The following is a 26,886-nucleotide window of genomic DNA, read 5'->3' on the forward strand; positions in this document are numbered from 1 at the left end:
ACACTTAAGTTGATTCTTTAGATATTTGGACCTGCATCTTTTTTTGTTTCAGTTCTTTAACAAATAATTTTGACTACCTTATAAATTTTGTTCTGCAATTTGAGTAAAACGGCTTAAAGTAAACAGATACATTTTTTTAAACTTTTAATGTCCATATTGTTAAAATCTGAACATTGACCCCACCAGATGAAGCTTTGATACCTTTGTTCTCTCTCTCTGCTGCAAAGGAAATGTAAAACATGTCATTAGTGAAAGCAATAACCATTTATTAAACCTTTACTAAACCCCTTTCTTTCCCCCTCTCTCGACATTAGTCTGTCTTGTGTGCACTGATTTGTGTCTAATTACACAAAATGCATATTTTTCAGTTTGGAGGGATTGGTCAGTCATTTTGCAGTTTAGATACACAGACACCAAAATTTGTGTCATACATGTCAGATCATTTTAACATATCCTTTGTATCATTTTTAATCAAATGCTTAAAAAACAACAACAACAACAACAACAACAACAACAAAACGTTTAGGCATTACCAATAACTTGGTTAGAATCTGGCATTAAAAATAAATTAGTTGAGGTTAGTTAGGTTAGAACTAAAAAAAAAAAAAAGATCTGTTTTTGGATAAAATAATTGTTTTTTTGTTCTTTTTCATACAATTTAATTTAAATTTATATATTAAAAATGCTGATCGTTTTGAAATTCGAGTCATTTCAAGTTACTGTAGTAGAGTAAAATATCCATTGAACTGGAAAATTTGCAAACTAGCTCTGATATAAAGACAAGGATAGTAAAAATCTATAGGCTTGCTTTTATTAAGACAATACAAAAGCTAACCATACATGTGTTTTAGGTTCCAGTTTGTGACACTCAATAGCTAACTTAAGACAATCATCCTTAAAGTGTGTCCTAAAAATATGTTGTAATTTTTCTTTTATAAAAAGGCTGAATAATTGTCTGTAACAGTGGTTCACCATAGTTTCAGCTGTACTCAACAATGTTACTCAATGTAACAATCTGATAAAGATCCAGGGGAGCCGTAACTGGTTTGGCGACACAGACATTTCCTTTTACTGGAATCAATCCATTGTTGGTTTTGTCGTTGTAACAAAACATTTTTTTAAAATGTGAAAAATACAAATGCTCTATCTTCAATCATTAGTGAATAAACATAACAGTCTGTTTAGTCTGAACTTCAGTTTTCTGACTCTCATGTAAGTGTAAAAGATGACAAAATAAAGACTTTTGCCACGTTTTATTTCTTTTCTGGCTTCTCTTCTTAAGAGGGTGTTCTTCCTCCCCACAATCACCAAACTCATAGAGTTTCTCTTAATATTGCAGGGTTATGTTATGAGATGATTGGCATTATAAGGTGAACTGAATAACTATAACACTGAATCTTTTTATTTTTATCAAATTTTAGAGACATTACATATAATGCATAAATGCTAATAAATAAACTCAATTTCCCCCCTAAATTGAAGTAATTAAGGAAATGTTTATTTGGATAATTATAGACTCTTGTTAGCTCTGTGGGTTTACAACTAACAGTTTGGAATTGGCTGCATTTGTTGTAAAGAGGTAAATAATGGTATAAGTCAGAAAAACTGGAAGCGTTTCATATTAGCATTTAAATAATGAAAATGTTCCAACTTTAAGAAATATACATTTTTATTAAAAGGAAGAAACAAAAACAGCTCAAGATACCAGTTGAGATTAAAAATTGGTGAACAAAGCCAAGGTGGTCTGTGAATCTTGAATCTCCAGTCACTGCCAGCAGGTTCCACAAGAAGTTTTTTTTATTGGTCAAAATTGTCTCCCATATGAAAGAATGGGCTTGCTGTGCATTACATCATAAAAGTAGTGTCAATTGTGAATTCAGTGTACATGTCTATGATCACAAATGTCAAATCGGTCAGAATTTGGGCTCCATATTGGTCAGTAGGTCCCTGCTGTTCTGTCATTTTTTTAGGTTCACTCACCAAACCATTTGCAGCAAATGCTGTCTGTGAGTTACCACGTCCTATTGCTCAGCTCTGGAGCCACACTGGTCAAGGCACACATAAAGTCTTACTGTGAAGCACCTTTGCAGCCCATCTCAGTATTACAGTCTCTGAATGAGTTCCTAGATTGTTTTGTTCCTTTTTATAAACATTTTATCCTTTTGAAGAAGACTTATTTCAATAAATAACACAAATATAGTCATAGATCATATATAGATAGATAAACATGTATAAACTACATGCATTTTTTATAATTTAAATAATTTATATATACAGTTCTCTCTCACACACTTATTGCCTCCCTCCCCACACCCCCACCCATCCCCTTAAGTGAGTTCCTCAGTGCTGCACCAGCGTTTGGATTTAGAGCAGCACATTAATGTTGAAATATCATTTAAATGGACCTAAGATTCTTCAGTAGAAGCATCACTTTATAGCAGATTTTTGCTGGTCACCGGCATGACACATAATCCTGTGATGGGAAGCACTGTGAGCAGGAAATAAAATCCTATACAGGAAGTAGAATTCCCAACAAGTCTCTTACGTCCTGCGACGTTTCTTTGACAATGCACAGACACAGGAAGTGTTTATGCGTATCCACCTCCAGCTCACTTGATCTTGAAACTGTGTCAGTGCTCGAACATACGACTGCGCCGTCTTGCACTGTGAGTTCCAGTTCTTGTCGTCAATGCCCCTGCAGCCATCCTTGACAGGCTTGGAGGTCCGACAGTGTGTCTCATAAAAGAACTGTCTGATGTCTTTTGTGGCACTGGTTTTAAACTTGGCCAGAACAGTCACGCGCTGTCCCTTGATGTCGTATGCTAACGTTTTATTCATCACCCAGTCGCTCACACTGTCACAAACAGAATATTCCCCCCGGTAGCTCTTGTGCTCAGTGTGACGCTTCTTTCGTGTCTTGTTTCCTGCTGCCCCTAAGACCGGTACACTGCTCACAAAATTATCAGAAAGGTACAATGGCGGTGGCTGCAGTGGAGGCCGGTCGCTCAGTAGCACTCGCGGTGAGTTATAGCGCTTGTGTTGCCTAAGGATGTCCAAGTTCAACAGCATCACCGGCTGATCCATCAGAAAATCATCACTGTGACGCGTTTCTAGCCACTCCTCTGCATCTCCTTTGTCCTCCAAAGGAAAGTTTTCAATCTTGACGGGAGGCAGAGTGTCCCGCGGCTCAGTGTCTCTGCTTTTCCCCTGCTCGCTCTGGTTCCCTCTGGTCTTCCCCCTTGTTAGGTCAGCCTGAAGTAGCTGGATTATGAGAGAGTTTAAAGGGTCTGGACTTGGCTGCTGCTGCTGTTGACTGCTACCCATGTTGGTTGCCTGAATACCATAGAGGTACACGAGGACCATCACATACAGCAGGATGGACATCACTAGATTCACCTGTAAGATCTGCAATGACAGAAAAAGAAGAAGAAGATACTATAAATGAAAGTTCTGTCCTCCTAAAACTCAGGACTTGATTGATTTGAAGTTTTATTCCTTTTCAGAGTGAAAAGATAGTCAAACAGAAATATATCCCACATAGCAAAATTGGTGTGGCCCGGATCTGGCCCACACAATGTGCTTACACATTGCCCACATACCGCAAAGAATGATGGCCCTTTGGTGGCCCAGATCTGGTTTGCCAGAGGTGGCCCACACATGGGCCAGCACAAAGCCAGTTGCAGACACACTGTTGGCCCTGCGCTGGCCCAGAACAGTTTCAGCTCTGGCCCCAGATGTCAGCCTAACGTGTACCTTAAACAAGCCATGTAATAACAACATAATAGTGCAAAAGTAACATGACAAAACTCTGTTCAGACAGTGAATCTCACATAGCACTTTTCTACTCTAGCAGATTACTCAAAGTGCTCTATACAGCATGCCACATTCACCCAATCACACACTTTCTTTAAACTGAGTGCTTCCTAACAACATTCATACAGAGTGGAGGAGCCAGGTATCAAACCACTAACATAAATAACATAAATATTGCCATCATTGCCAGACCTGGCCCACATCTGGTTGACATACACCCTGCCATGACACCAGTCAGTCAGAAGTGCCAGCTTGATGCCGGATCCAGGCCAGACCTGTTTTCTATGAGCCTGGGCTGCATAAATCAAACCACAATCGGGACAGATGTGGCATGTCATCACATAAACAGTGCCACCTACGCCAGGCCTGGCCCATCTGGATGACATACCACTTACCATGCCAGAAGTCAGCCAACAGTGTCAGCTTGACACCAGATCCGGGCCAGACTTGTCTGCTATAAGGGTTATCACTAATGTTTACCTGCGTTTAAAACTTGGGTTAGAAATCATAATAAAAGCTTGTCAAGTTATACCCTACAGCTAACGACAACCTCTTTCCTATTTATACAGAGCCAGTTTTGCCATGATGCCTTTTGAAAACCAATTCACACTTTGACAGGTTTAAGACCTGAATAGTAACACTAGCAAATTGACTGGTTCTTATATAATGCTTTTCTACTCGAGCACTCACGGTGCTTTCTACGATGTCTCATTAACCCATGCACTTTTTTCCAAATCTGAGTTCTGCTTTTTAAAATTCACATTATGGTGAACACATTGGCAATAACTAAGGTTTCAGTATGTTGTCCAAGGATACTTTGGCATGTAGATTGGAGCAGTCAAGGATTGAAGCACTGACCTTCTTAACAGATGACCTGCTCTACTTCATGAACCTCAGCCATTAAGAGAAGGACAAAATCTTTAAAAACCACCGCTGGGGGCTATTCCTAGCTCCAAATGGGCAGGGGTTATAAAAGTCTCCATGGACAACATGCACCAAGGGAAAGGGTGCGTAGTTTTCTTTGGGGGAATGTTAGGACTTCAGACTAATGTTAACTAGTTAAAAATGTTTCTGAAAACTTGAACATTTCAACAGTGTAAATAACAGCCAGTGTGCATGTATGTACGTGTCTCTAACTGAGCACATTACGGGAAATAACACGCCGCAGCATGTATAACATGTTTTTTTAGAAGTCCCATAATTGTCCTTTGACATAAAAAATGCCTGTAACATTCATTTGCATAATAAAAACCTCACTCCCATACATGCATTCATGGTTGTGTCCCCAAAAAGTGTCTTTGTCCTTTATAAACACATTAAACTAATGATAACGATCATGTAAAGAAAACATGAAACTATCAGTTGCTTTGCAGAAATGTAGAATAAAATTTAGTTTAGATGTTATTTGGTGGAGAGGCAGTTTTGTAATTGGATGGTTAACATTTTACCAGGAGAAAACACGCTGCTGCTTATTAAACAGTCTTGCATCACTGTCATATACTAACGAGCGATGACTAATTACAGAGATCCTTAAGGTCAAATTGTTTAGCATTATACTTAATTATGGGTTAGGCCTATGTGACAGAGGGCTTGGCTGTAAGAAACAAGTGAACTTAGTCATGATGTTGCCTTTCATTGTCAAATTATAAAAAGACAGAACTCTGTTTTCTGTCATCTCTTGGAGTCTTTCTTTATTAACTACGACTGTGGACTATATATTTTTAAAATTCGTGTGTAAATTTATGCATTTGCACCAAAAGCAGATTTTTCATCACCACATGACTTTCTCTACAAACAAAGCTGAAAGACCCTTACACGTATTAATAAAGTTCCTCATATGAACAGCGCTCTACTACAGCCACAGTCGTTAGCAGTTGGGCAAAATTTAAGCTAACACGTTTCAGCTTTTCATTTCCCCAGCTCTGCTTTGTAAAGTCATGGATCCATCAAACTTAAAAACAACAACAACAACAACAAAAAACTTTTAAAGAGAGAATTTAAAATTTAACATTTTCCGAAAAGTCATATTTTGGAATGACCATAAATACCAAAGTTGTGTGTAGTGAGTGGCTGAAGAAAGAGCAATTAAACTAACTTGCTGCATGCTCATCAGCTACAGTGTGATTGTGAGAATGCGATTAATATCTTTAAGATTAAGCAAAACTTTGAAGGACATGTCTAGATATTTCTTTATATATGCAAGTGCTGCCGAAAGGACACAAGCATGTTCACTAAGCCATCAGCTAATATTGCAATGTCTTAGAGGGAGAGGAGAAGAGGAAAAGGAAAGAATAGAGAGTAATTAGCTGACAGGTGGACCCAAACAAAAAGAGTTGACATGTTCCCATCAGCAATATTTTGCCCAGTTCATGTAGCTGTTGGAAGGTGGGGAGGAAGACGCACAGCAATGTCACCTTGTAATCACTGGCTCAGAAAAGACAAGCACGTGGACTGACACACACATTTCTTTGTTCTTACTACATCGCAGTTGTTTGCAGGCCCATTCAAAAGTATCACTGCAATGCTGCTGCAAACTCACACACAGATGACAGTCATGTGGGGACAAAGATGATCATATTTGTTTTTAACAGCAAACACTTTTTATTAGAGCTTCATCACAATATTCCTGTGTCCCCGGAACATATCTGAAATGCTCCTTAATGAATTAAGTGGAGTCTTTATTCAAAGAAACCTTTAGCTCTTGCACAGCCTTGAGCTATGGCTCCAAAATAGAACATGTATATTTCTAAGAAGCTGTTCAGCCTTTTCCCATCAGTCTCCCACTTCTTAATGCTGTAGCAAACTGAAACAGCTAAAACGACTATCATTACAAGAAGATTATTATTTCCACCTGTAGTAATTTATGTTAGTGGTATGGCTCTGTTTACAGCAGCATGAAAAGGAGAAGCTGGGGGTGATGTGGGTTGTATGGTGGCTTGCAGATCCAGAGCTTGCAAAGACCCCCCCCCCCCCCCCCCCAAAAGATAACACCATTTAATAACACATCTGGATACTCTATACAGTAATATTTGCTGGCGTCCTTTTTTTTTTTTTTTAAATGAAACTGTTTATACAAGTCAAAACCTCAGCAATTTGGTATTTGACATCACTTCCTTAAGATGCCATTCACTTAACCTTTGAGTTTTTCTTCCACTTTTCATTAGACCAAAACTCTGTGTGACTGGCCTGTAAACACTTGTGCATAAAAAAAATAAAAATGAACGTGAGAAATTAATCTTACCCCTGCTCTCATAATGACTACCATAAAAGCCCTGACTCTAGTAAATGAGGCTGCTTTAATGAGGTGCTGTCAGTGAGTGACCACTTTTTCAGCTGCTGGACTGATATGGAGACTGTGTGTCTGCTCTGTGCTCCTCTACAGGGAGTGCAGAATTGTTAGGCAAGTTGTATTTTTGAGGAATAATTTTATTATTGAACAGCAACCATGTTCTCAATGAACCCAAAAAACTCATTAATATCAAAGCTGAATGTTTTTGGAAGTAGTTTTTAGTTTGTTTTTAGTTTTAGCTATTTTAGGGGGATATCTGTGTGTGCAGGTGACTATTACTGTGCATAATTATTAGGCAACTTAACAAAAAACAAATATATACCCATTTCAATTATTTATTTTTACCAGTGAAACCAATATAACATTTCCACATTCACAAATATACATTTCTGACATTCAAAAACAAAACAAAAACAAATCAGCGACCAATATAGCCACCTTTCTTTGCAAGGACACTCAAAAGCCTGCCATCCATGGATTCTGTCAGTGTTTTGATCTGTTCACCATCAACATTGCGTGCAGCAGCAACCACAGCCTCCCAGACACTGTTCAGAGAGGTGTACTGTTTTCCCTCCTTGTAAATCTCACATTTGATGATGGACCACAGGTTCTCAATGGGGTTCAGATCAGGTGAACAAGGAGGCCATGTCATTAGTTTTTCTTCTTTTATACCCTTTCTTGCCAGCCACGCTGTGGAGTACTTGGACGCGTGTGATGGAGCATTGTCCTGCATGAAAATCATGTTTTTCTTGAAGGATGCAGACTTCTTCCTGTACCACTGCTTGAAGAAGGTGTCTTCCAGAAACTGGCAGTAGGACTGGGAGTTGAGCTTGACTCCATCCTCAACCCGAAAAGGCCCCACAAGCTCATCTTTGATGATACCAGCCCAAACCAGTACTCCACCTCCACCTTGCTGGCGTCTGAGTCGGACTGGAGCTCTCTGCCCTTTACCAATCCAGCTACGGGCCCATCCATCTGACCCATCAAGACTCACTCTCATTTCATCAGTCCATAAAACCTTAGAAAAACCAGTCTTGAGAGATTTCTTGGCCCAGTCTTGACGTTTCAGCTTGTGTGTCTTGGAACACAATGGAAGTGTTTTGGGGAAAACAGTAACATACCGGACAAGCTGCAGACGTGACAAGCTAACACTAAACAGTATTATATGACGCATTTGAATTTTCAGGGTCACTGTACTTTCACGTCCTCGTATAGATTACCGAAAACATTGGTGCCTGTCTGTTTTCACAGAGGACAGGAAATTGATATATGTTGGCATGTGACATAGGACCGATGTAGTGACCGGAATGATGAGCGAGTTAAGGAGTGTATGAAAAACTCAAATAGGCCATCAATTTTGGTTACTAGTTTAGAATAGCCTACGTGTGACGTGATGACGAATTGTCCCATAGAGTTTTGAGAACGGGTTAATATGCCAATTTCCACTCAGTTTTCCTTTATTGTATCAAAGCACTACTGCTCATATATTGCAGTTTGACCAAACTGAAGGTTTTCTTGTGAATTAAATTTTTTGCCCGAGTTGCTAAGAAGGTGAGAACCCAGGGATGCAATCATTCAGCTGGCGGGCATAATCGCCAAACTATTGACTCACTGTGAGCTGGTTACTCTTGCTCGTCGTTTAGGCTATGAATAATACACTAAGTTACTGCACTGTGTACATGCTCTAAATTATTAACGAAGCATGTTAGGACAAGAAGAAATAGCTAAGCCCTCGGGGAAGTTTCTGAGGAACCCTCACATTCATCTACATGTCACCAGAGCTTCTGTGTCACTGTGACAAAGCCATCGCTCATTACCAGTCTGTTTTAGGGTGAGATTATCATGAGGATCTTTTTGTAAACTTGCAGTTTTTCTTAGCCCAACCTTCACCCCTTAAACAAGAATCGCTTCTACGTAGCATGTTTACAAGAAATTCTCCACGTGCCTTTGAGCACTGTACTTCACACTCAAATGGATAATTGCTCAACAAAAATACATTTTTCATGTGACATTCAGATGGTACTGTGCCCTGAATATAGTCAGAGAACTGGTTAAAGCAGGAATGCAGGATTTTGGGGCCTTGTTGCCCTGCACAACCACAAAAACCCCATGTGATTCACATTAATTTAAAATGAATATTGGCTAAATGTTCTGTTGTCTGTGAACCAGGCCACTTATCCTAAATAAGTATTCTAGGATAATGCTTGAGCCAAAAACCAGTCTCAGTGATAAATGGAACCATAAAATAAATTAATGTGTTTTTAAAAATCTGCTTTAGACACAAACAAAATGGAAAAACAGGATATTGCTTTTGGTGCTGGATTATTTTGTTTAAAAGTTCATGATCAAAATATATTATAAAAGGCATTAAACTTCGGTTTGCAGACAGGTTCAGAATCCAACAAACATGATACAGCTGGCTTTATTTCGATTGGTTCCTCTTTCTAAAGATGGACAAAGGAAGTGCTCATAGTTGTTAGGCCAGTCTGTGCAGTAGTTCTTTCCAAATGTCCTTTTAAAGCTTTTATAATCACAGTATGCCAAGTCAGCAGGGTCTGAATTGAGGCAGGATAAACTCATGAGGCCAATGTCACAGTTACTGAACGGATGTTGATCAAGTACGGTTTAAAATCTGAGTTTGTTCTGAGTAAATTAACAAATGATTATCAGCTTGTTTTGTATTTAGTTGTCATAACCTCTAGGCTGCGAAGTAAGAAAGGGTGTAACAAATGAGAAGAAATGAAACAAAACACCATTGAGGCTTGTGTTGAAGTACACAGTAGACGTCTAACAGCTCGAGAATTGTTTAGTCATCATGGAGATTTGTGATTTTATACGCAGTACATACAGTATCCCTATATGCAAAAGTAGCTAGCAGACCTGACATTAACAGCAGACATGTGTAATTCAAGGTTAAAAATGAACACCACAGACAAAAAGACAACACACCAGAGAAAGTTCGCTGGTCTATAGAAGGTAAGATCTTAGATTTAAGGATTCTTACAGAAGGAATTCAAAACATTTTCTATAGACATTGTTGGAGAAATAGTATATGTTGGACACCCTGTGAAGAACTTCGGCCTATATTTCAGCCTGTTTTATTGCTGTCTCACCCTTTTATTTACACAGCTCATGACCATAACTGAGTGCCTGAGCAGTAAATTGTTAGATTAGCCTTAAGATCCCCTATTATACTACAGTCCCTCTTAACAGAAATGACGCCAATTTATCCACCTAAACAGGCTGGATAAAGGGGCATCATTTCAGATGCTACATCAGTTCAAGCAAATCTTGAACTCTTTCACCTGAAGAAGCAACTTACCCTTTGCATTCAGAGCGGCTCGCTCTCGTGTGAGCCAAGTACATCATCAGCATACTGCAGAATACCACTGCTTTATTCCACAAGCTTTTTATTCTGCTTCTTGCGGTCATTGACACGTAAGTCAAAGTTTTGACAGGTAAGAGCTTGATGAAGACAAATCTACAAATGTGAGCTTTAACGTCCTTTAAAGAAAAATGGGGTGGGGTTGTGGGTTTAAAGTATGTGAAATGACAAGAGATTTTTTTAAAAGATTTATTGATTTTGGAGAAAGCCAAAAAATGTGAGTAGTTTTTTGTGTGTATCAGATAGAATGATTTATTATTCTTCCCTGACTGCCAAGTAGATATGCAATTGATAGTGAGTTCTCTATAGGTTCTCTGTCGTATGAGATATTAGTGTGAGTATTAGTTGCCCTCACACATACAGTATTGTACAAAAGTCAGCCACCCTTCTACTGAGAGCATTTCTGATGAGGCTTTAGTGATAGACAAGCTGAAGAGTCACATGTTCTGTGTCAGGTCGGTCCTGAATCTTTTCCTATTTCTTAAGGATGCGACTTTCAGATTCTGGTCATTTGGTGCCATTTTCCCGAAAAGCTTAAGGACAGACTGCATACCATGCTGAGACATGTACTGTGCTCTTTGGGAGCAGCTTTTATGGTGCAAAACATTATTTTATATCTGTATAACTGTATAACAAAATAAAGTTGAACTTTTGCTTTCAATGAAATTAGGATATTTTGGGACTCTTGCCCTTGTATTGCAGTGGCTATGTAGGTTGCTGGTTTGATTCTAGCCAGAGAAACAAATTCCCTGGGGTTGCATCAGGAAGGGTTTCTGATGTGAAATAAAACAGGCGGTGCTACTTTGCAACAAATGAGCTGTTAAAAGTAGCTTTTAGAGCGACTGTAAGTTTAGCACCGGGATTGTGTGATTGATGTCGCTTCCTACCATGTTGTATGAGGTTTCTGTTTGCTATCTAAATACCTATGTCTTCTCTCTTTATAGCAGTGATAGAAGAATGTAATGACCTGTTACACACACAGAAATCACAAGACATCACTTATATCACAAGACTTATACAAACAAATAATTCAGAAACTTTTCAAGAAAAAAACCTTAACAATTATACAAGACGTCTGTAGGGACTTCATGTCCAAATCTAGAGAAAATTAGAAAATTAGATTTATCTGAATAAATCTGAGTAGGTGGATTTTAACCACTTCATGGTTAAAGGAGACCTTAGCGCAAGTGGAAAACATCCTTGGATTATAAAAACAAAATAAATTAATCATAAAATGATTTAGTACATTGTGACAAAAAGAAATATGCTGCTTAGCTTGGCAATATTAAAAAGAGTAAGCATTCAAGGAAGAAAACAGCGGCAGGTGATCACAGAACTGTTTCTATGGTAAGGAAAAGGTTTTTTTTTAGCAAACATAGCCAAGTGACAAACACTCACTTTAGCAAGGAATTTTAGACGAGCAAGAAATATCGTGAATGATCTATACCTAATGTAAAAGTTTTGGCACTTTAAGCCCATAGATTGATGTGTCTTAAATATCTAAGCTAATCATTCCCGTAGAAAACACAGTGAGTGAAATTGCCAAGAACTTTGTTTCACCTGCTCTTCACGCTCACTGAAGCTGTTAATCTGGAACAAGCTTGTGTTGAAACAGGAAGATGCTGCACACAGAAAAACATGCTTATATGTTCATGCACAAACTTTAGAAATCTTGACAGGTACATGAGATTTTGCAAAAGATGCATGATTGCAGACAGTCTGACAGTGCAAAGGCAAAAGCCCATGGCTTTTGAAATTGTCACACCTTTGATTCAGACAGCCTCAGGCTGGCAGCATCTTAGTAAGACCACACACAGGTTTCGTGTGTTGATGTGTGACTGTGTCGCAATGGTTGTGATGGGTAATAGACTCTCATAAATATGGCGTTTTGTTGCATCAGGCAATGATAATTCTTGCCCGGTGCTTTGTATTATTGCAGATACTTGATGAATCAGATAAGAAACTTGCCATCAGGGAAGTACAGTTGCATAATTTCAGTGAGACGATAAAAACCAGGCAAAACACAAATTTTTAATATTTGCCTAGATTAATGCAAAATCTTCCCCTATCGTCTCCTTAATAAGTGGGCCAACCTGAACAAAACATTGCACAAACATCACACATACAGCCATTATTAACGTCTATATGTTTTATGAATCCAAATGTTTTATGTTCATTTCATCATCCCCTTGTTAATGAAATGTTACATTCTGTGTTTAGATTGTCTCACGTGTTACCTTCACCTACATGTCCTGTAACTTAATGTTCACCAACATTTTTATCTGCTACTGAATTTTGCTCAGCTCACCACTGACTGTGAAATATGGCAGCACTTCCTTTTTGGCCTGGACAAAAGTCTGAGGGCTGGAAGAATTCAGTGTACACAGAAGCGGACTGTGATTGTGCATACAAGGTGATCTGTTCAGCTTTTGTTTTTGAGTGTGGAAACAACACACGGAGTGAAGAGCAAAGATAAAGCTCCAGTGCTACTCTCTCACTTCTAATATTGAATTTGAAGAGTTTTTATCAGCTTGTTTTCAGATTTCAGATTTCTCTTTTTTTCATTTTGATTTTCTAATGAAAGGTTTTGCAAAACAAGTACAACATTCAAAAAGTGTCACCAGTTATCTTAATAGATGCATCTAAAGTGTCCATGCACCTCTTTGTTGCTCACTGGCAAATGACAGTGAAGCCTGTTTATGTGCACCTCCTCTATCCAAGTCTACTGTTTGCCAGTAATTGTGCCAAGTTAACCACAGACATAAATACACTGCGTGTGTGTACACGATCGTCCAACACAAAACTGTCAGTGTGTTTGTCTTCTCCATGGTCTCTAGTATGTGTTCATTGGTGTTTCGTGTGTGTGTGTGTGGTTACATTGAGGTTCATGAAGGACATGGACCGTGACGAACTGCAAATTTATTTAATGAAACACAAAACTTACCTCACTGCTGGAAAAGACTGAAAACTAATATTCTGTAATGAAACACAGCCTTTGAAAAGCATTTACACATATAAACCACATCCCTGAACATTTATTGTGATTATTGTGACATGAGGTCTGAAAACACTACAAACTAAATACAGGGAGTGCAGAATTATTAGGCAAGTTGTATTTTTGAGGAATAATTTTATTATTGAACAGCAACCATGTTCTCAATGAACCCAAAAAACTCATTAATATCAAAGCTGAATGTTTTTGGAAGTAGTTTTTAGTTTGTTTTTAGTTTTAGCTATTTTAGGGGGATATCTGTGTGTGCAGGTGACTATTACTGTGCATAATTATTAGGCAACTTAACAAAAAACAAATATATACCCATTTCAATTATTTATTTTTACCAGTGACACCAATATAACATCTCCACATTCACAAATATACATTTCTGACATTCAAAAACAAAACAAAAACAAATCAGCGACCAATATAGCCACCTTTCTTTGCAAGGACACTCAAAAGCCTGCCATCCATGGATCCTGTCAGTGTTTTGATCTGTTCACCATCAACATTGCGTGCAGCAGCAACCACAGCCTCCCAGACACTGTTCAGAGAGGTGTACTGTTTTCCCTCCTTGTAAATCTCACATTTGATGATGGACCACAGGTTCTCAATGGGGTTCAGATCAGGTGAACAAGGTGGCCATGTCATTAGTTTTTCTTCTTTTATACCCTTTCTTGCCAGCCACGCTGTGGAGTACTTGGACGCGTGTGATGGAGCATTGTCCTGCATGAAAATCATGTTTTTCTTGAAGGATGCAGACTTCTTCCTGTACCACTGCTTGAAGAAGGTGTCTTCCAGAAACTGGCAGTAGGACTGGGAGTTGAGCTTGACTCCATCCTCAACCCAAAAAGGCCCCACAAGCTCATCTTTGATGATACCAGCCCAAACCAGTACTCCACCTCCACCTTGCTGGCGTCTGAGTCGGACTGGAGCTCTCTGCCCTTTACCAATCCAGCCACGGGCCCATCCATCTGGCCCATCAAGACTCACTCTCATTTCATCAGTCCATAAAACCTTAGAAAAACCAGTCTTGAGATATTTCTTGGCCCAGTCTTGACGTTTCAGCTTGTGTGTCTTGTTCAGTGGTGGTCGTCTTTCAGCCTTTCTTACCTTGGCCATGTCTCTGAGTATTGCACACCTTGTGCTTTTGGGCACTCCAGTGATGTTGCAGCTCTGAAATATGGCCAAACTGGTGGCAAGTGGCATCTTGGCAGCTGCACGCTTGACTTTTCTCAGTTCATGGGCAGTTATTTTGTGCCTTGGTTTTTCCACACGCTTCTTGCGACCCTGTTGACTATTTTGAATGAAACGCTTGATTGTTCGATGATCACACTTCAGAAGCTTTGCAATTTTGAGACTGCTGCATCCCTCTGTAAGATATCTCACTATTTTTGACTTTTCTGTGCCTGTCAAGTCCTTCTTTTGACCCATTTTGCCAAAGGAAAGGACGTTGCCTAATAATTATGCACACCTGATATAGGGTGTTGATGTCATTAGACCACACCCCTTCTCATTACAGAGATGCACATCACCTAATATGCTTAATTGGTAGTAGGCTTTCGAGCCTATACAGCTTGGAGTAAGACAACATGCATGACGAGGATGATGTGGACAAAATACTCATTTGCCTAATAATTCTGCACTCCCTGTATAATACAGTTATCTTCACCTAAGCTACTGATGCTACTGTTGCAGAGATCGCAATATGTCTAATTCACACAAAAAATAAAGCTAGAATTGTCCCAACAGAAGGATGAGCAAAGAGAGAGACGGAAAAATTAAAGATGCCATTTAGCTTCTTTTAGCATGCTGTTTTGACTTCCCAGCCCAAAAACTTCACTCTAATGTGCCTTGTTTTCCAACAATAGAAACCGAGCAAATAATTTAAACTAATCTAAAAATAAGATCATCAAAATGCACCAACATCAGTAAAATCTAACACAATCTTTAACAAATTCTGATACAGGTTTTTAACACAACCAGAGGACTTGTATACGAGAGGCCTTTCTTTTCATTTCCACTGCTTCACATTCATTCCTGTGAGCACAGGTCCCACCTGTGTTTTCCAGGAACTGTTTCTGACAGTTTGGTCATGAGTAGCCTGCTGGAGGTCATTTTGCAGGGCAGTGCTCCTTCTGTGGAGAAGCTACCAGGAGGAGATACTCCCCTTGTGACATCTGTTCCCAGTTTGTATTAAAAATGAGGGCATGTGTGATTAACAAGGGAGCAGCTACCAGTCCTGCTGATGGGATGACTTCCATGCCCAGGTAATGTCCAGTGTCCTGGTATCTCTTCAACACACTTGAGGCTGTGCTCAGAGCCATAGTATATATTGATATGCCATGTCAGAGGAACCAATACAAACACTAGCTAAGGACACTAGCAAAAATCAATCTGAATGGATGAGGAGAGAGTGGTGGTCTGAGGTCACTACCTTTCCAGTGCACCTGTTGCCACTTTCATCAAAGCAGGAGAAACAGATTCACAGTGGTTTATGCTTCCAAATTAGACAGACTGGGATCCCTGGAGTTTGAATTTCCATTATACTGTGATGATCACACATTCCCTTCATTTTTCTAAATAGTGTATGTATGTGGATGTGTGCTTATGTGCCCAAAAAAGCACAAGACGATTTGTCTACCTGTCCCATGTCCCAGGATTCCGGAAAATAGGACAGGAAAGGAAAGTAGGGCGCAAAGACTGATTTCAAAATGACAGCAAGGAGCTCAAAGGGTCATCGCATATTGTCATTTTCAATACAAACTGGGAGCGGGAGTAGGAAGGGGAGCGACTGAAAAATGATCATGGCTGAGCAGTGATAGGAGGCTAAGGCAGAGTTGTGGGAGAAGATTAAGGATTTTTGAGAAGATGTGGTGAAAAGGACACTGAGAGGCACTCCACTGTGTAACCTCCGAACTGAAGGGTGATCTGCTTAGTGATCGGCTGACACTGATGCTTAAGAAGGAATGCCTGAACTGTTTTAAAATGCTACCAGAGGACAGAAAATCATAAACCCATAAACATTTGCATATTGGGTCAAATTTAACTTCACACACAACAAAGACCAAAAGCATTTCACTGCATATTTTGAGGCATGACAGCAGATATTTTTCTGACAGTAATTTACTCTCTTATGGTTTTATTTTCCACTTTCAGTCAACTTTCAAGCATTTAAGACTGAAACGTTTTTTCTCCAGGCAGAATGGAATACAAGAGAAAATATCAGTCACGCACTGAACTTTCAGCCTCTTATGAAGCTTGATTTAATTGGCCATTTGAATACTTTTGCCTGTATAGACTCGACTATCTTGCTATAGATCCATCGACTGATCCACTCAAGTGATTAAACTTGTGCTTTGGCTGACAGGCTAAAAAGGTAAGGACGCCAGCTTTAAACTAATTAGTGATTAACTGCTGTTTGTGGAGAAGTAACAGGGTAGCAAAGAAAAGCTCTTTACTGAGAGTCATAGAGTAAAATGAGGACTTGGGGAAACACCAATGTCCTGACCAGAACCTCCAATCAGGGTTTTTGCACCTATGTCGCACATAAAACCAGCATGGTGTTTAGTATCCTCACACCTAATTAATGCCAAATTATATTTGATGTCCTTTCTCACTGCATTTTCAGGTGGATGCAATGTCTCTATGTGCTCAGTTGTTCTTTAGTTTCTGTTACACAACAAATACTGTCAACAAAGCAACTAGATTACTAAAAGGACCTACAACTGTGTTATTTGTGAAGTAGAGCTATATGCATTGCACAGCGGCTCAGCCAACTTCTGCCGTTACTGTTTTTGTTGTGTGTGGTTTGTTCTTATGAATATTTTTCTTTTATTAAATTTTTATCCGTATGAAGGTGCTTACAGCCAGCTGCTTGCAACATCAAACGGCTCACAAACGGACACATTATTTTTGCAAAATGTAGTGGAAAGTAGAATTACTTATCATGACAGTAAGTATTGGATGCTAGACATAACTGATTTGTTAAAGGTATAAATGTTCTATTAAATTGGACCTCTTCTATTTTAACACATTTTCTTTCTAAACCTTTGCTTCCTGTGAACCTTATAACCGGAATGAATAAGCAGAAGAATATGGATGGATGGATACACTTTTGCAAATATACTGTGGATGATCAAATTAAGCATATAATAAAAAAACATGAGAATGAGAACTGTATGTACCCCTCTGAGCCAAAAGTCCCATATTCAGATAGTTTCTTCTTCTCTTTGCTCTGTGTAATGTCAGTGAGAATGGAGTCTGCCAATCTAAAGCAAACAGCGCTGCGAGCTCAGATGTCCCACCCACTTACTGTTCAAACCTATTGTTTAGAAGTGGCAGCCAATCAAAATAAAGCTGGCTGAAAGACAAAAAACCAGGAAGGAAAAAGCAGCTTATTTGAGATAGTGGATGAACCACTGTAAGGGGAAGCACTGAAGCCCAGTATTAGAGAAAGATTATTTTGAACTGTGACAATGTTACTCTATTGAAGTCCAAGAATAAAAACTACGGTGCTGGAAATGAGCGATATAGTTCATTGTATAAGTGTGTAAATCCAAAAATACAGTCAGACGGACTAAAGGAGCACAACTGTAGACATTCTAAAAATATCTTATTGAGCCACTGATAAGTTAAGGACCTGCATGATAGTGAGGAAAGCAAAAAGCCATTCGACCAACAGTACAAAAGCAGCAGTAGGATTTGTTGGATTTACACTTGTTTTTTTCTACACAACTCAATAGGAAAACTACAGCGGCAGACCGCAGAGCTAATGAAATACAAGGAACATCATTCTTCCACTTCACACAGGTACTGAGCGAGCCAATAGTTGAGAAAACAAGACATGAGCAGTCCCTTTGCATCGCGAAGTAATTTTCTTGGTGCAGTTACACTTGATATAAACACACCTGAACTAGCTGCAGAAGTGCACGAACAAAAGTTAGTAAAATAAAACCAGAAATAAGCTTAACCTTAGGCTAACCAGTTAGTCCTGCCTACTTGTCGTCAGATCTAAGAATAGGTTCTAACAGTAATGCAAACATCACTACCTGAAGTTGTCTGAATTCAACTTTAGCTTCTTGGAACTTTGATGTAAACAGCTTCAGCTTCTTTATGCAGAAAAATGAAATGAGTCAAAAGGGATAACTATCATTTTTCCACATTAGTGCTGTATTGTCCCAAGTCCATTTTGATTATCATTGCAAACTGTTAGCTAAAATAAACCCCCTTAATGCGTTTAGTAGAACTTTTTCACCTTTGGGGCTCCAATCAGAACCAGTTAGAAACCTGTAGTCACCGTGGAGACCCCAGTGAGGTCAGGGACACTTATTGATGGGACTTAGTGGAGCAGTGTGCCAAACCAGCAAATCCTCTAGAGGGATTTTCACCCAGCAATGTCTGAGCCCTAATGCTGTCCAATTGACTCCAGATGTTGCAGGACACACACACACACACACACACACACACACACACACACACACACACACACACACACACACACACACACACACAGAGTGACAGAGGCATCCAGTCCAGTCTGCCGCTCAACTTCCATTCAAGTGTTTATTCATCTCTGCGTTCATCAGCGCAGAGAAACTTAACAAAATGTAGTGTGGACATGGAGGGGGATGAGAAAATCCCATTCCCATTTGTTACATAGGTGCAGATATGCTATGAAAAGCTCTGTGTAATCACTGAGCTATTTATGACAAAAGGCTCAAAGAGTAATCTGGAGCTCCGAAAGCCTAAGCAAAAAAAGTTTAAATAAAACACGAATAACGTGTGGAATGTTTGGTAGAATGTTCCAACTAATACACCAGGACTTTTATTTTAAAAACTCATATTCCCTACCATCTGGCCTGCTAGCATGGCAAAAGTAAGGAAAATGCTAAACAGCCAGAGAAACAGCAAGTGGAGTAGTGATAAGAGAATACCTGAAATGTCCCACAATTTTCAAGCATTACCCGTGATACGCTAAAAGCTGTGGTTCAAGCCTGTGATGATCAAGGCTTGGGGGGTTTGTTATATTCCAAAACTGATCGCAAAACAAGATCTTGAAAAATAGATTTCCAACTCAGCCATTTGATAACAGAAAACAGAAAGACGTGTTGAGGTCGCGCCAGGATCTCTGGTGCCGACGTATCTGAGCAAAAATGTATTTCCTGAAATGTAAATATATTTAAATAGTTTCTATCTTTTTTATTTGGGCTTTTTTAAAAACTTCCTATATTGTCATAATTCTCAGTACATTCTACCTGTGCAAACAAAGCGAATTTAAGATCGCACACTCATTTATGCTGTGAGGATCTGCCTTTGCCCTTTACGTTCTGCCACCTCCCACCTCGCTCTCTTTCAAGCCTCTGAGCTGTTATGGTAAGTGCAGGGAAGGGCAGAATTCCAATCATAACAGTGAATTACCCTCTGAATGTTTTGTTGCCATGAGCCAGGTGAGTCATCCGCATTCACAATGATTATTCCTTAAGAATACTAGTTTGTGCCCGTGCGTGGATGCAAAAGCAAGCGATGCGGCCGCTGTAGCATGTATTTGTGTGTGTTCAAGAGAGGGAAAGTGATGTCAGTGTGTGTGTGTGTGTGTGTGTGTGTGTGTGTGTGTGTGTGTGTGTGTGTGTGTGTGTGTGTGTGTGTGTGTGTGTGTGTGTGTGTGTGTGTGTGTGTGTGTGTGGTTATAAAAGCTCTGTGTGAAAGAGAGGGAGTGGAAAGCTTCAAAACATTTTGAGGTCAAAGTGTTGTGTGTTTAGGAAAGTCTGCTGTCTGCGCACACACAGGTCGGGTGTGAATTCTAACTCAGAGTACATGTACATACCTACAGGTAGGCATTCCTTTACCTTTCAGAGGAAAAAACAAGCTTGAACACACACCTTGAGAAAATAAACCACAGACAGGAGAAAGACGGACTATTGCTCGTGATTTTCTAACCACACAGCAATGTAGTAAACTGTTTGTTGTGGATTTTGCACTTATTCATACAATAAAGGCACAAAACAGAGTCGTTTCAGTGCTTGCAGCTTGCCTTGGGGGCCAAAAATGACATGACAGCTGCTGGAGCACATGCTTTGCGAGCATGTGCTCTGGTGTTCTTTACGCTTGTTGTGCACCTTCCAATTTCGGTAACCTGCTGCAGCATGGCCAGGCTCCAGGCACAGGTGTGCGAACGGGTCAGTGTTTGCAAACATGGGATTCCCATGCGGCACTGAGGGAGGCTGCTGTTACCCTTGAAAGAGATAAGATTTTCCACAGAAAACCCCACTAGTGTTTTCTTTTCATGTTATGATTTCTCGCAGTGCTGACATTTCCATTTCAGCACCGCAGTGATGTTTACATCTGAGCTAAATTGCCTAGGAGTGCACGAATGCACCTCAACTGCCAGTGTAAATGGTTACAGGTCTGTTACAACATCACAGTCCCGACCGTCAAGCATAACCTTGACGTTAAGAGGTAGTGGCCGAGGTAGGTAGAACTGCAACATGTTTAGAAAAAATACTTTTAATTTTCTTTATATTAATTTTTAGGCTTAAAAGAGATCTTTGGGTCTTGAATAGCTTGCTTATCTTACACTAAGACTTGGTGCAACTCCTCAGTTCACTGCCTGTCTGAAACAGCACACTCTCCTCTCCTTAAGCAAACTAAAGGAGAGGAGAAAGGGCCATATGATGGATATCAGCTTTCACCGGCATACAGAGTGAAGAGTAGAAAAAACTGATCCTGAGCTTTTCTGGGGATTACTCAGACTTACACTGAAAGTCTTATTTAAAACTTTTGTCATGTTTAATATGAGCATCCACTATTGTAACTGTGTGTTCTATATAACAGAAAATAAGGGCAAACATAGTATTTCCTTTGACTTCTTCTGCTCTTTTTCCATTGTTTGGGCAGGTTTGTAAAAGAGATTGTGGTTTAGGTCAATGAATATTAACCTTATTTTTCAAAGCTTGACTTTCTGAGCATGCCAATGAATTCGTCATAACTCAGAGGACAATCGTGCTGCATCTGTGATATATACAATTTGCATGCATGATGCATGGGAATAGATCTCAAAACAAGATCTCAACCATTTGACGCAGAAAATAGAAAGGCGGGTCAAAGTTACTGTGGGATCTCTGGTTTGGACGTATCTAAACAAAAATGTGTTTCCTGAAATGTAAATATATCTAAACAGTTTGTGTCTTTTTCTTTTTTGTTGGCTATATTTTTTCCCACTTTCTGTTCAAAAAGGGTCAAGAAGAAAACAGCTAGAACTGTTTCTGAAATTGTCATGATTAGATGTTGATAGCAATAAAAGCTTGGCTGTGACTCTACCGAAACAGACGACTGCATGGAGACTGTGGGGCAAGGAAACCCTACTAGTCTTTGGTCTTAGATTTTTTTCACAGACAAGCTATAAATGTAATTTAATATGTAAATTATACTTTCATTGTTTTTTAAATTCTCTTGTTAGAACTGCTGGATGAACAGCAGACATCCTGGAAAACCCGTCATTGCTGGGCTGTCTGTCAGTAAGTCAATGCATTGGCTGAAATCTGCAATAAAGTATTCAAGCTGTTGACAGATTGTTCCCCTGGATGAGAAGAAGTGCCAGAGTGACCTGGTTACAAATTTAAAAAAGGAAAATCACCCAAGAAACACCTAAAACCATTAGAGAGTACACATGAGTTTCACTGCTGTACATAGAGAAAATGACACAAATGAAAGTGGTTAGCTGAATCTATCTGTTGTGGTGAAGCAACAGTGGAGCAGAGAAGTGAAGGTGTCAGTTTACTGGTCAATCAGCATTTCTCATCCTCACCTATGGCCACGAGGTCTGGGTAGTGACCGAAAGAATGAGGTCATGGATGCAATGACAGAAATGAGTTCCTTCAAAAGGTGGCTGGACTCGTCCTTAGAGATAGGGTGAGGAGCTCGGGCATTTAAGAGGTGCTCAGAGTAGAGCCACTGCTCCTCCACAACAAAAGAAGCCAGTTGAGGTTTTGCTTGGTGGTTGGACACCTCCTAGGTAAGGTTTTTTGGGGGGTATGGAAGAAGGCCCAGGCAGAGATCCAGGATTCACTGGAAAGATTATATATGTTGGCTGACTTGGCATCCCCTCAGATGAGCTGGAAGAGGTAGGCAGATGTGCCGGCCACAAACCAAACCCAGATAAGTGTTAGGATGTATTGACAGTTTTAAACTTTAAAAGTGCTCCTGTGGCTACTTCTTCAGCTGCACATCTTATTTGTGATTTAGCTAGATTGTTCAGCACTGATTTATTATTGCACTTCCAGAAAGTTGCAGGGTTGTAGGACATTAATGTGAAAATGTAGGCACTTACACGACCTGCTATTTAGTCCTAAGTGTGGCGAGATCCCACAATCCCCAAAATGCAAATCCCTGTCATCTTTTATTATGTCCATCAGGTGAACCTACAGGTCTTTTAAATCCTGTCTAGTTTGTAACAGCGAGCTTTAAATAGGTAAACCTGTAAAACGGATGATGTCCTGTTAGAGCCCTGCCAAGTGAAGCATTAAGACTGCATTAAATGTCAGATAAATGTGAGTGGAGCACTGAAACAGAATGTTACTATGCACTCCCAGAATGAGAGTTTCACCATTACACAGCGCTGTGTAACTAAAGTATGCTTCGGTTTATCAGAGCTTTCAAACTTAAAAATAAAGATTGAGAGCAGCTGTTGGAGTGTTTGGGTAGCAAAGCAAACCTGCAAACTCCTCACCCTCAGTGGTACGTTTGCCCCTCCCTACCCCATTGAATAAACGAGTGCTGCAGTGTTGACAGTTTAGTCCTTGTGTGAAAGAGAGAGGAACAAATGGAACGAGAGAGCCTCTAGCCATCTCTTTTTTTTTACACAACAGGCCATGCAGACACAACAGGGATGGTCAGAGTTGGATTTCTGTGGTTTACCCAAAGAGTAAAGGAAGGAAAAATCCTCTTCTACCTTGATGTGGTTTTTCATTGTGTCTTACATCTGATGAAGTCCACTTTGGCTGGAATTACATGGCCGCTGTGACATCACCCTCAAGTTAGTGAAGTACCATCTCAGAGCTTCAAGCTGAGTATTATAGCTTTTTTTTTTTTTAACAAACGTAACAAGCAAGAGGGCGGCTCAGACTGAGAAACCGAAGAATCAACACAATCAAACCCTAGCGGGTTGGGTATAATTGTCGGCAGCAACTGATGATGCGGTGATCCTGATATTTGTAAGCAAGAAAAGGGAGAAACTGAGGTCCTGAATTCTTCCAGTTGTCGCAAGAAGGCAGCAGCAGGGAGAATTTCATCCAGGAGTTGAAGCTGTATCCCAGCCAAGTGAGCCTGAGCAGCCTCTAGCTGTGTGTCCGACATAAAATACAATTATTTTACTATTTTCATATCATTATTCAGAACCAGTGTGTGTTTTGAGCTACAAGCGCAATTGTCAAACTCAGTGGTCCGATTGGTCAGATCTGTTTATTTGCATTTGCGAAAAATCTTGATCCAAAAATAAATAAAATGCTACAAAATTATGTGGTCGCTGTAAACCCCTGCATTAAGATAGATCTCTAACGCACTAAATATTTGTACGAATTTTACGAGTCTGGTGTGTAAACTAGAAACTGAAAGCTTTGTCCATTTTTCAATATACAGTTTATACCCAAACCACAAGCCATTTTTGTTAATGTTTGTTGTCATTTAGATGTAGGAGTGCACAGATTGCACAGCTGACTGCCAACAAGCTGTAATGGTTGTAAGATTATCTTGGTTAGATCAAGAAGTCTGTCTACTGGCTGCTGATTGAGACTGATGAGTTCAACCTCTCTCCTCTCCATCTCTTGTGGCCCCTAATCTCCATCTTTTAACATCACTGTGATTTCCTGATTTCTTGCATCTTATCCGAGTCTAACTGGAAGCAAGTCTTGCCTTTTTAATGTCTCTGGGTCAGAGTAAGAACATCTATAGGAAAGGTGTGGCAGAGCCACGGGTTTCATTTCACTGGTCACCAAGATGAAAAAACAACTGCATGATTTCCCCTAAAATAAGGCTTTTAAAGATTTATAGCACTAAAGCTTTACTTAGAGCATAATCCAGACTACCAACACAATCAACATATTTGATTCATTCCCCCCTTTGTACTGAACAAATGTAATGATAATGTCAAGAATAGAGTAATCCAAGATAGTAACCTTTGCTTCTAGTCTACCTGCTGTGAAAGTCCATTGTGGACTTCTCTCAGTGTGATTGGATTACTAGTTGTCTGTTTGGCCAACTGTGTCTTCAGTGGCCTTCATGTCTCTGCCTTTTTTATATGTCTGCAATTGTATCTGAAAAGCTGTCTCGTGTGTCAAGCACTTTGGCTGATATCACGTCATCTTGGAATTCCTCAAACAAAAGGACTTGTCCTGATCTGCAAAAGTGCAAGTTTTGTGATGCCTCTATGGTTTTTCTACAGTTCGTGTAAGATGGGCAATTGGAGTTTTGGCATCGTTGCACTACAGGATGTCTCAGCCTGCTCAAGCACGCAGACTCATCTGATATGCCAGTTTGAACCCTAATCGAAAGCAGACGTGTCCTCTTCTTTGCCCTAAATTGGTCTGGGACTTGCCCTGGAACAAGCAGCAGTTACAGGTGTAATTGGCACTTTTGTGTTAGTTTGTGATTTATAGCCTGCTAGACACTGAAGATGATGGCAAGTTATCATTATTGTTATTTAGGGCCCTCCAACAGACAATATTTGGGCCAAGGCTTCCTGTTCAATTTTGGATGATCGTTAAGTGTTTTGAGATGCCAAATGCAAGTGCATTCCCTCTTTTGCTCCTTAATCTATGTCTGCTGTTTTCTTACTTTTACATATGGCTGTCGATTGAGCTTGATGCCTTCAACCTCTCTCTGTTCTGTCTCTTCTGGTCATACTGTGATTTTCTAATTCCCATCTTTTTGTCCACTTGTTTCAAAGACGTAAAAGGCACAACTATCAGTCTTTAACTTTAAGTGACATCACAGTTTTAAAATCATCTCCTTTTTTTCCTCCTTTTCACCATGTGAGTCGGATTAGTGTTGCCAAGTCAGATTACGATTTGCATCTATACTTCTCTCCCTTTTGTGTAATTATCATTAAGTAGCTCTCAAACCATGATAAATTGGACAGACGACAATCAGATAAGTCATTAAGGCAGTGTGTCACATTCGGCGCACATGATCGGCCTTCCTCTTGGTGAGCTGTTCTAAATTTCTTCAAGCATGCCAGCAAAATCAACAACAAACTGACAAAAGCCATGGTGAGTTTAGTCACAATAGAACCTGCTTTGCTGTTTTGTTCTCGCAGGCACTATTTGTCATCTGACTTGAGATCCAAATAGGAGTGTTTTGCTGGCTGTGTGTCCCGTGGTTAAAGGAAAATTGGCAGGAGTTAAAGCCAGACTGATAACTAAATTGATAACTGTGTTTTACAGTCATTAGTTTTTGCCCTATTTCTTTGAAAGACCAATGCAGGCTTGTGTGAATGTGTTTATTGATTTGTTAGACGTGATCCAAGGCTATGTAACTTCTGAGGAAATAAATGCCACAGATGACACATTTCTCTCAGACTCACTAGTTTTGTGTACAGATTACAGAGTTCTGATTAAACTTTGGTAAATGTAAAGTTAAGGGTTTGAATGCTGTCATTAGAGGTCATCGTAAGTATAGTCATTCATCATGTGTTTGTTCCACCCTGGGTGCTGGTGCTTATTCTGCTGTCAGGCACTTTGAACACAAGCATTCCTAAACCCCTTTACAAAAAACAGAAAAAATCATTTTATTTGTATTCCAAGAGGTTACAGTTTCCAACAAAGTAATATTAGCTCAAAGGATTTGAAATGTTAAAGACACATGCCTAATTATTCTTGCCCAAATAAGACTGCCGTTGTTCTTGGACAGCAGAAACCACCACATACTGAATTATTAACTACCTCCTGTCAGTATTTTGGCTGTGGATTTGGTGTGGTTTGGCAAACTAACCGGACTGTAGAATTTCTAATTGCTCATCGTGTTATTTTCTTTCTTTATTTTTGAATTCTTTCATTCTGCCAAAAAAATTGTGCTGAATGAAAAGTGCTGATGAGCTGAAACCTGACACACAACCTGAACACCACTAAGAATGGCAAAGCAGTTGCCTAAATGTGGTTTAGGGAAAAAAGTCACATTTACATGCAATGTAAACGTATTCTGCAAACCATGTGGTTTTTGGTGAATGCGAAAAAAATTCTAACCTTGGTCTCCTCAACCTGTTTGTATTCCCAAGTCACCACATATGGATGCTTCTTCAGGACTCCTGAGTGTCACATTGCAACACACTTCGTAACCCGTTAGGATAATTTTTCAATATAGCGGTATTCTGATAGCACCAATAGGAGTAGATAAGCATTTGAAACAGATGCC

General features: G+C 39.7%; 1 protein-coding gene across 1 annotated transcript in view; it reads right to left on the minus strand.

The window, feature by feature from the left end:
* Nucleotides 1-295: 295 nt before the first annotated feature.
* Nucleotides 296-26,886, minus strand: part of ntf3 (neurotrophin 3) — a 39,431-nt gene continuing 12,840 nt past the window's right edge. The window contains exon 2 of the mRNA XM_080886807.1: nucleotides 296-3,405. Coding sequence (XP_080742933.1) covers nucleotides 2,542-3,405 — 864 coding nt within the window. The 3' untranslated portion in view covers nucleotides 296-2,541. The remainder of the gene's footprint in view (nucleotides 3,406-26,886) is intronic.

Source organism: Rhamphochromis sp. 'chilingali' (genome assembly GCF_963969265.1).
Source record: "Rhamphochromis sp. 'chilingali' genome assembly, chromosome: 7".
NCBI classification, from domain to species: Eukaryota; Metazoa; Chordata; class Actinopteri; order Cichliformes; family Cichlidae; genus Rhamphochromis; species Rhamphochromis sp. 'chilingali'.